Source organism: Plasmopara halstedii, assembly GCF_900000015.1.
Source record: "Plasmopara halstedii genome assembly, contig: Scaffold_525, whole genome shotgun sequence".
Taxonomy (NCBI): domain Eukaryota; phylum Oomycota; class Peronosporomycetes; order Peronosporales; family Peronosporaceae; genus Plasmopara; species Plasmopara halstedii.
Genome location: NW_020187445.1, coordinates 1,970,652 through 1,982,062, shown reverse-complemented (window position 1 = coordinate 1,982,062; position 11,411 = coordinate 1,970,652). Strand labels below are relative to the sequence as shown.

Here is an 11,411-nt window from a genome sequence, read left to right as displayed (position 1 = left end):
CTGCGTCACAAGACGATTAAATGTTGCTGGTGCATTTGACAGCCCTTGGAGCATGACCAGCCACTCCCAGAGCATCCCGCTCGGAATATTTACCGCTGTCAGCGGAATGTTAGTCGCCCTCATGAGCGATTGGTAATAATCATCGACCAAGTCGAATGCGCTGTACTTTGTACAGCCAACCATATTGTTCTGAATAAAATCCTTTGTTGGAATCTGTTTGTCCCAGAATGGTGGCAGCGTTGGGCTTATTGTAAGCGTGAACTACACGCCACTTGCCGTTCGGCTTCCAGACATAAAACGTGGGTGTCGAATGAGGAGACTTGCTCTCACGCACCATTCCTGCCTCGTGCTTCGCACGGAAAAAGGCGTCAATGACGTCACATAGCTCTTTGGACAGGGGCCATTGGCGAGTAACGCAGTATTTGGTTCCAACAAACAGGTCAATCTCATGACGAACACCTCGGTCCGAAGGTAGGATCAACGGCGGGTCTTTGGCGACGTCTTGAAACTCTTTTACTAAAGGATAATACGGATCCGAAGGATCCTCTAGGATCGACGATCCACTTCGAGCGGTCAGCACCCTCTTAGTGTCCCCAAAACAGCTCATCCAGAAGCGACGACAAGTCAATCTCCTCGTTCGGTCTTATAATGACTGTATCGTTTTAATTGCCTGCCTCCAAGGCACCGCCAAACTTTTTGAGGGACTTCCCGTCCAACTCAAGAAGAGCATCAACCGCGGGAATAGCCTCGAGGGTGCCGTCGCCGTCTTTCTCTCCCGTCATAACCTTGACAAGGGTATATAGCAGCGCGCTATCGTCAACGGTAGACACTCCCTGGTTCAGATCCGACACCTTGCGTCTTGCAGATAATATACAGCTTCGCCGTCTCTTCTCTCTAGAGGTTTCACGTCTCATCGAGACCAGCGGGAACACGCACTCGGCGTCGTCCAGTTCACCTACTCCCTGCCCCATCGGAGCCTTGATGTTATTAACAACATCCGACGAAGAGCTGCTAGTTCCATAGTCTTCGCCCAGTGGATAACGTACCACTTCACGCGCATCAGAAGGGCCTTGCCCAGGATGCCTCGGACCTCGTCCGGCCATGCCACTCTTGGCATGCAGCAACTGTTTCGAAACGTGAGCAGTGCTCAGTGGATTGCGTGCCGCTTCACGCGCATCACAAGGGCCTCGCCCTTGATGCCTCGGACTTCGTCCGAACATGCCATTCTCGGCACGCAGCAACTATTTACGTGCCACTCCACGTTCAGCCCGCGAGCCACGCTCGGGACTCTTGTCCAAAACACCTTTGGTATTTGACAACTTGCATACTCCGATATCGAGCACATTAACCGTTCCGGTCCAGTGCTTGCACCAATAGCGCTTCTGCTTCCTAGCAGACGTGGGCTCATTACTCAGTAAGCTCCACCAGGAGACGTGCGCGCAGCGCCCAAGGTCTTCGGCCTCCAACTGATCCATGGCTGATGGTGTTCTAACCATGCCATACCAAGGATAAGGTCAAACCTTGCATCCTAGTCGAAGACTAGACAGCATTCCACGCTATCAAAGTCAAGGAAAACTTGACACCGAGGACCACAGGAAACCTCGACACAGTGACACAAGTCCCGTCGCTAAGCGAACAGGGACGGTGTCACCCAACTGCGGTTCCAGCGTCTCAGCATATAGCTGACTTCCTTCGATTGTGGAGCGTCGACCATAATTGCCCGACACCCCGGAATCGATAAGGATCTTAAATGGTTTCTCAAAGCTCTTCACGGTCGCTTTTACGACCAGCAAGCCCAGCTTGCACACACGTTCCATGTTCAAGAGCATGGAGCTCTTAAGGGCTGGGCCCTGCTGCCCTCTACCTCTTGAGGCACAACGAAACTCGTTCTTCCCCATTAGGGCGTTCCGCGCCTACTGGGTGATCTCGTTTCCCCGCGTCAAACCAAACAAGTTGGAAGCGGAACTTCGGTTCGACGAAGAGTTACGCGCTTTACGCAAGAGACAGCCCGTCTGAAAGTGACGGGTGTCTCCACAAACAAAACACCGTCGGATTTTCCCAGCAGTTCGGAGCTTTCCTCCCTCCATATCAGCATAGCTGAGATCAATTGGCTCAGGCCCGCTTAACGAGCTCTGAGGGTAAAAATTCCAACATAGTCGTGCCGACTTGAAGCTGATTCCGGCATACAATGCCACGTTCACCGCCTCTTCAAAAGAAGACGGATGCACACGGAAGACTTCCATTCCGGCCACACCAGTGTGGAGGCCCACCACAAAGACGGTCACTGCGACTGCATCGAAGAGAGGATCTGCTGCCATCCAGGCAATGAGACTTCTCAACTTCTTCTTGCCCTGTCGTGCAGCAAGAAAACGCGATCTCACGTGATATGCCTGATCAGGCGGCGAGAACACTCGCAGAACCTGACGATTCTACTCCTGCCAGGAGGGGAACACAGCTTTAACCGAAGCACCGCACGTTAGCGCCCATTTCTCGCGCTCGGCCTTCGACCTAGGAGATAGCTAGCGCCACGCGCTGTCGCTTGTTTTAGAGCATGGCGGACGTCATGGCCACCTCGGCCTCTCTCGCCCATAGAAGGAGATCTCTCTATCCTTACCCTCAAAGGTCCTAACGCTCATTATGAGCGGCCTGAGTCGGAAGGGATCATCCGTCGACGCTAAGCTTCTGCTGAGAGTGCTCTAGCAGAGCATTTTCATAGTTTGAAAACGCCTCTAGGCGCGCGCACATGGCCTCAGGCCCTTGCACAACGAGGTGCCCCACGCCCTCAGAGCTCAGCAGGGACATTATGCCCTGGGGCAAACAGGAGTATTCCTCCATCCTCACAGGGGATCAGTCGTAACGACTCAGGCGTAGATTGACTACGAGTGCTACCAAGTGCAGCGGGGCTGCCGTAGATCTTTGCTTAGAGGAAGCTATGTTAAGGTCACCGACCATACGCTCTTTTCAAAAAAATTGACATTACGTCTAGCAAATCAAGTTCGAAAAATTCACGCAGTCGGTAAGCAAAATTATAGCAACTGAAAGTGCTACAGCCCCGTTTGTTGCGACTTCGAATGAAGTGCTATGGATGCTGGTGAAACCAATAAAGGGCAATGCTACCAATGCTGAAAGTATCAGGTCAGAAGCAGAACAAAGAGCAGCCAACCATGCTGTTCTGTGGTACATCCTCTCAAAATCGGCGCTCTCCGCTAGTGTAGCGGGTCGCAATCCGCTACTTCGAAGTACTTTAGCCTTACTATGGCAAACAAATACTTCTGCTCAAGAAAGAAACTACATTTAACTGTTTTAGTTGCGGCAGAGTCGCGAATATCTAAAACTCAAGTTTTCCTAATTAATATAGTAACATGCGCTGCTACTGGCAATCCTGCGCTTCTTATTACGATCTAGCTACACCACTGTGTTATTACACTTACTGTGTAATATACACCTATTTACGGTCGCACAATATTGTGCGACCCGCCCTTTCTCCCAAGGGCACGTGTAACCCCGTTTCAGTCAAAAATTCTACGATCTATTAGCATGACCACCTCGGCCACCACACCAATTGGCTCGTTGCTTCCATTTCATCTGGAAGACTCCGCGAATGACACTGATCACGCTCACGAAGCTTGAGTAAGTCCTGTCTAGAAAAACGTGGAAAAATTTAACCGGCAGGAATCACTGCGACATAGCGGGTCCTCGAGGAAACAGGTTGAGTTGGTCCGGGGTCTTCGCACACTTCTCTTTCATTCCTTTCCTCACGTAGCACGTCGGTATCTGTAACCCCCTTCACACCACCCTCATTACTCGCTTCGGCAAGTTTTTTTACCTGCCATCTTCCTTCAAATCCAGGAGATGCCGATACCCTGCTCATTCTCTCTGATTTACACAATCTCGGCCGTTTGCATGCTACCAGACGCGCCACAGATGCTGAAATACAGGTGGATGTACGAAGCGAGGCGATGTTGCTGAAAGATGGTCACAGATTTATGAGCGTCAGCGAGTACAACAAAAGTTGCATTCAAGCGAAAACTAAGCGACATCAAAGCTCCCACGTGCTGGTACCAATCAAGCAGTAAATTATGTTAACTGATATGATAGGTTCCACAAGCTCCCACGTGCTGGCACCAATCAAGCAGTAAATTATGTTAACTGATATGACAGATTCCACAAGGTGAACACTCACTATACAAACAAGACCAATAATCGTTTTGTCTTATTCTGAAAATATAAAATTCCTTGCTCTTATAGTGACTTCCTAAAAAACATTATCGATATTCTCAACTACTGTTGTGCCGTTTTGGTATACTCAGGTACCGAAAGCAAAATAATTTTACTGGTGGATCATAATGGGCAAACGATCACGCAATGGACGAAGTGGAGGACGCGGTGGTGGCCGCGGCAGCAAAAAGTCCCGTGCTTACGGTGCCGTAGATGACTGGCGCACTGATAGATTCGCCGATTGGGTATACGAGAATGAAAACTTTGACGCGTACTACAAGTCGCAAAATATCATGGCAGACACGGAGTGGGATGCTTTCAAGAAGGCGCTAGCCACGCCGCTGCCAACAACCTTTCGCATCAACAGCTCATGTCCTTTTGCAGACCGGTAAGTTGTGTTTGATGAATTGCAGTATGCGGACCGAGGTTTTGCGACTCATTGCTGCATATCATGTACTTTGGCGCAGCATCCGCGAACACATTGAGCAAGATTTCAAGTTCGACGGACTGGTCGTGGACGATAAGCCTGTGGATCCCATCAGCTCTTTGCCTTGGTATCCTGATAATCGTGGCTTTACGTGGTCGGTGGAGCGCCGTCGTGTGCGCAAGCTACCTATCTTAAAAGAGTTTCAGTCGTGGCTGATAGAGCTCTCTAATAGCGGTAGTATCACACGACAAGAAGCCGTAAGCATGATTCCTCCTCTTGTTCTGGGTGTAGAGCCACATCATAAAGTGTTAGACATGTGTGCTGCTCCTGGCTCAAAAACGTCACAGCTCCTTGAGTCGTTGCACTCGCAAGATTTTGCAACAGGAAAAACTCCCACTGGAGTCGTGGTGGCCAACGATGTGGATATCAAGCGTGCGTACATGTTAGTGCACCAGTCAAAACGTATGAGCTCGCCGGCTTTGCTTGTCACTTGTCACGAAGCTCAAAACATTCCATTTCTTGGCAAGGACGGTTTGGAGAGTGAAGGTGTGTTTGATCGTATTTTGTGCGATGCTCCATGCAGTGGTGACGGTACCTTACGTAAAAATCCCTTGATATGGAAGACGTGGAGTGCCAAAAACGGGATCGCGCTTCATCCACTGCAGCTTCAAATCGTCAAGCGTGGTGCAGCGCTCCTTAAAATTGGTGGCAAGATCTGCTACTCAACGTGCTCATTTAATCCGATTGAGAATGAAGCTGTAGTGGCTGAGCTGCTACGGTGGGGCAAGGGATCGCTAGAGCTTGTGGATGTTTCGAACACGCTGTCACGACTGAAGCGCCGATCTGGCATCAGCACGTGGAAAGTGATGAACTCGCGACTGAAAGAATATTCGACTTATGAGAGCTATGTCGAAGAGAACATAAAAGAAAAAAGTAAGGACAAGATTCGTTTTACGATGTTTCCACCAACGGAGAACGAAGCTCTTGAGTTTCATTTGGAACGTTGCATGCGCTGCTTGCCTCAGGATGAAAACACGGGCGGGTTCTTTATTTGTTTGCTCAAAAAGGTGGCAGCGACCCCAAATGATAAGGAGGAACTCAGACTCGACGTGGGCGAAAATGCTCTTACAGATCCGAAAAAGCTTGCCGAAGTAGAACTTAATGATGTTGCGACGTTGCCCACCGAAGTTACGGCCAGTGACATCAAACCCCACAATGAGGTGCGCGAAGTTGCTTTGATAAATGAGGTGAATACACATAAAAGCCGACGCTATGATCGCATGAAGAAAAATGGGGAAGTATATGTTTCCTTTAGAGCTGAATATGAGGCTCATGTGCGCGATTATTACGATATTACTACTACTTTTTCAGCTGAGCAGCTGATCACGCGCTCAGAAGATGCAAAGTCTGTCACATTTGTCACCGAAAGCATCACGATGGCTTTGCTGGAAGAAATGAAGCGCAAGAAGATGCAGGTTGTGTACGCTGGTTTGAAAATGTTTGAGCGGAATGAGACTACAGAGGGTGGAAAAGTGTACCGTGTTTGCCAAGCTGGTTTGCCGCATATTCTTCCCTTTATGAACAAGTGTAAGGCAATGGTAGGTACAAGAGACTTTCAGATGATGCTTGAGCGACTAGGCGACTTACTAGATTTCGACGAGTTCGAGCCTGACACACGCGAGTATCTGGAGAATGCTCCTATCGGTAGTGTCGTATGCATGCTTGATCGTCCGGGCCAGTCCACCATTGAGTACGTACCATAACTTACCGAGCGTCAATTGTGCTTTTTAATTATCAAGTTCGTTGTAACAGGTCAAGAGTGATGAATCTGGTCGTGTGGCGTGGTCGTAACTCTGTTAATGTGATGGCTTCCAAGGCAGATGTGGCTATACTGTTGGGAACGATGAAGGAGTTAAAGATATACAATCTGACTATTCACGAAGCAATTATAGAAGCCAAGAAAGTAAAGGACGCAGAGCGTGCTGCACGAGATGTCGATAAAGCTGTTGCGACGAAGGAGACACGGAATGACGTCGTGAAGATGAATGAGGCTGACGCTGTGCCCACCGTTTAATCCGAGAAACATGTAGCAGAAAACCAGAAAAGATAAATCTATTTTCTCAGGGATGATATGAGTTGACGCAAGCGTTTTTTGTCTGTGGTGACCAAAATTAGGACCATATTGCTGCCTTGTCAGCGGACATTGGATCCAAAATAGAGTGTGTCGTATTCCTATTTCGGTTCTCGAATTCTTTAGCAACATCCTATTCATTTTAGTCCTTGTGTTGCGTGGTATCCCAACGCATTCCACTTGCCTCGCACAATGGAACGATTATCGACATCATCTGTAAAAATGCGCAAGTCGCCTGATCAACTCGTCACTCCAACGTTTACATGGTAGGTGTTTTCGCAATGTCTTATCTTTATTCCTTCTTGTGACTTCTCTGCGTGATAAAATTTGTAGCGAGGTGTGCAAGATATCAGTGCGTTCGGCGCAAAAACTTATTGACCACGTTAATTTTTCACCATTACATCAAGCTTCCCTTGGCTTAAACAAAGGCTCGAAGGCTGGGATTAAATCTGCTGGGTGCGTGCGTCGATTGCTATATGATGGCTCCAATCTGTTCTGGCGTGCCAACGAGACGCTGGATGTGTGCATTTACGAAGATTTGGCTGTAAATCGCATCACCATCCGAGCTTTTCAGCAAAAGCCACCACAAAATATGGAGACTGACGATGTTAGCTCGTTGAATTCTATCCCACCTTTGGAAATTGACCTACGGCGTCTACGTCAGGTACTGGGAATTGATGCAGCACCAAAAAATTCCGGCTACCATAGTAAATCCTTTGGGCTTACAGCGAGCACGATGCTAGGTTCAACGCTGACGAACCAGTCAATTTGTGATGCATCACAAAATCATTCAAGCGAGCTGATAACAGAGTATCTTCTTGCTCGTCTACAGGCACGACGTGACTCTCTTGACCGAGTGCATCTTTATTTTATACGAAACAATGACGATGAGCTGGATCCAAATGATTTGTTATTGAAATCAGCAGAAACACCTAAAGCTCTGCCAAGTGACCTCACGATTCGTCGCCGTCACACAATCGATGACGTCAAGGAAGCCCAGAAAGAAGTTTCGGTGGCCACAGTGCGGCTGAAACACGCACGCATGAAAGCTGAAGAGCTGTCAAACTTAGCGCACACGACGTTGGATAATTATTCAAGGCATTTTGGCTCGGCTACTACTGCACAGCAAATGTATAAGTGATTTAATGACATTTTGCAGCAATGAAATTAAGTGAAAGATCATGGAATTGGCATTGTTATAAATTAAAATTTTATTCTATTTGCCTCTCAGATTCTATACGATCTACTCTTTATGTTTTTTTTCTTTGAAGCAGAACAATGCACCATGTGCAGCCTTTTGCTGTAGCTCATATTGCCACAGTGAACACACAAGAGACTATAGCTGCGTGATGCTTTCGTAAATGCTCTTTCATGTGTAACGGGGTCGCCTTGTACCTTGCACATAGAAAGCGTTCGACGCAACAAGCTGAGCACTCAAAAGTAGAAGCAGAAGGTTGGGTAGGACGTTTCATACACTGCGAATTCAGAAACCTCTAAAAAATTCTCGTTCTTATTTGCTTGTTCTATCCCCATACTGACGCTAATCTTATATTTCTTACTATGCAATCGTGGTTGCCGTCAGAGAAATTTTTGGCTCAAATGTTCTGCGTAATCAACGCCCACTGGTTGAATTCGTACGATAATTAGAAGGATACGTGCTTAGTTTGCTCTGCTGTTTCACGATAACATAGTTTCAGAGAGAAGTCTATTTGGGTTACAGTGCTCTTTATATAGCATTATCGAGGCGACAAGCCACGAACACCTTCTTATGGTGTCATATCGTCCCCATCAGTACTAGTAATTTGGTGCCTCTCAGTTTTGCACTTTTGTACAATAGTGTAATGTGTACGAACATACCTCGCCAGGAAACCCACTATCCAGATATGGACACACTGGACCCACACTTATATCGTCTTTTAAAGACATCGCGCGAATGTGAGTGTTCAACGAGCACTCACTGCGCTTGAATTATCACTTCGGTTCTTGCACCCTTAAGTGCATTTTTGCATCGAAAGTTTTCTCTATTACGTGCCCTTATGCCTGATGACTGTGTCCACAACTTCCAGCTTATCGTCACGATGTGACGCTGTTGCGGCAATTTCAGTTGTGAAACTCTTTTTGCTGCTGTATTTTCTGCCGGCATTGATCTTTTGCAGCAGATACTATAGCTCGGGGGACACGGTAGATTCACTTGCAGTTAACGAGCAAAATTCGGACGTCTTGAGGTAGATGTACTAGCAGTTGTTGCACTTCCCAAGGACGTTGCCCTAGTATGCAATGCGACTGCGCAACTAAACAAGCGGCTTATGTCGATTCAAGGCCTGGGCCCTTGGCGAGCGCGAAATTCTTCTTCAGAAGAGCCTGGTCTTCGTCGTTTTGTCATACAACATACTTAATTTACCATTTGGTACACCAAAATTTTAGTAAGTGATGTGAATGGTGTGTAATAAGTTTAGGCGCTACTTTTTGATATCAGCTACATGGTAATACATACATCTAGCTACAACTTAGCCACTAAACTTCACTTGAGATGATAGAAATTCCTTCCGTCTTTGTAAGCGCTACCTTTTGAAAATTACTGTTAATAAAGTTGCTACATCGGCCACTTTTAGGGAGGCTCGACCCTTGTGACCGATGAGGAGACTGAGGTTTTCCAACGAGAGCAGTAGTAGCGACTCTTCGAGTTTTGAGCCAACTTATCCGCCCCCCACCGAGAGACTTACGGCAATGCCATCTAATAAGTTCTTAAGGGTCGCCCTTCTTCCAAACAATTACCGTTACGTGTCCGCCCCTAAGGCAAAATTTTTCGCAATACTCCACCGTGGAACTCATGATGACGTCCAACTTCTCATCAGTGTGTCAGAACTATATCGGGGATTTCAGATTGTCCGTCTGGGAACCCAAGAGTTGCAACGACTTTGCCAACTCGACCACGCCGTGATTTCCGATCCATACTCGGTTCGTCGAAGTGGAGCCCTTATACACCAATTTGTACGGGCTCAGCGCTCGGACAGAGAGCAAGACGCGAGCACGCGTTCTGCCGCCATGACCACTACTCCTCAAAGGTACCGCCTGGATTTTAAGCAGCAGCGCTCGGGGATAAAAATGATTTTGTTAGTGTGTACTCTGGGTACTTAAAGCTGGCGAGATCGGCAATAGAGCCAAGCTCGCATGCTGGGTGAGGAATTGCACCATCTCAACCGCCTTTAAGCTTTGCAAGCCAGCTTCTAAGGAAGCAAAGCACAACGCTAACGTCGAGAGAAAAACACATCAGCTGTTGCTACGGCTACTTGCATTTCCGTTTGTCTTATGAGCTTGCTGTAATCAGCACCGACCTAGGTCATTGTCACCACAAGACCTGCATTGCCTCACCAATCGAAAGCGCGTTGCGACGGGCGACCCTGCCCCTTCTGCACAAGAAATAGAGGCAGATGGTGCGCCAATTCGAAAGCGCCGACCCTTGGTCATTAAATGAACGGCCAGTAGTCAACATGTTTAATCTATCGCCAAGCACTCTATACAAAGCCTTTGCTGAAAGTGTGATTTTTGCTCCGACACAAAGGCCACCGACAATCTTGTAAGTGACGCTGTTCACAAACAGTCGTTTAAACACAACACACATGCTTGTGCGACGAGGAATCGATTCCCGACGTGGAAGGAGAAGGACAGTCATGACTTGGGGGAAGAAGAATGACTTAAAACCTTAAGGTGAATTTACAACTAAATTCAATTGAGTTGATAATTCTTTGCTACATGCAAAACACGCAGAAGCGCTTAAATTTTATCAATAAGACCTTGGGTTTCTGATTTGTATATTAAGGGTGTAATGAGGCTGAACCTTAGCTTCAACTTATGCAAGATCTTGGGTGTACAGAGATTGAACTTCAAAAGCTTGTACTTCGACTTTCGTGGATAGCATTTAGTAGAATTGACTGGCTTACGCCACCCACTTCGAAAGATAGAGACACGGCAGTTCTGTCACCAGTACAGATCACTAAGTAGGATCAACATTCTGTATCACAGAGATTTTTTGTGACATCATAAAAGATGACACGTATGCATTTGGGGAACACCACACTGTAATAGCCTTTTTTATCAGCTCGCACAATACATGAATGTATCTTCATGTATTGGCTAAATGTGGCCCATTACAAATCCATGCTGGAGAAAAACTTCGTCGAGAAAATACCGGGCTGTGTCCTTGCCCTTTACGGTATCGCTGATAGCAGCAAAATGAACCACTTACCCAGACGGTTCACAAATAACAACGATGACGAGATGATATTATGCGACTTTCTGAAAATATAAATTGCATTTTTACGAGATTTGAACACTCTGACGGGACCGGCAATCTGGCACACATGAATTGCTCCATCTGAAGCATGGCCAACCTTAACTTCTTACGTCCGGAAGGAAACTCTCCGTTTCAGTCTTAGATGAGCAATTGCTTAGTATAAGCAAACTCACGGTCCAAACGAATACGATCTCACCGACGTTTGTGTATCAGCTGCATATTCTCATAGCTGCTGATTGCCTCCAGTCGTCCAGGGGACAAATAGTCGAACAAGTTGGGCTTAACCCCTGCAGTCTCACACTTGATCCAGTAAGTTAAGATGCAGTTGTCGGATAGACTGC

The 11,411-nt window shown here is 47.2% G+C and overlaps 1 protein-coding gene across 1 annotated transcript; it reads left to right on the top strand.

Moving 5' to 3' along the window:
- Positions 1 to 4,346: 4,346 nt before the first annotated feature.
- On the top strand, positions 4,347 to 7,917 carry PHALS_11028 (trna (cytosine-5-)-methyltransferase; the record flags this gene model as incomplete). The annotated part of the gene is made up of 6 exons (XM_024726552.1): positions 4,347 to 4,606; positions 4,686 to 6,395; positions 6,458 to 6,713; positions 6,821 to 6,864; positions 6,923 to 7,042; positions 7,110 to 7,917. The coding sequence occupies 6 exons, from the start codon at positions 4,347 to 4,349 to the stop codon at positions 7,915 to 7,917; spliced, it is 3,198 nt and encodes a 1,065-aa protein (XP_024577218.1).
- Between the last annotated feature and the right edge of the window lie 3,494 nt (positions 7,918 to 11,411).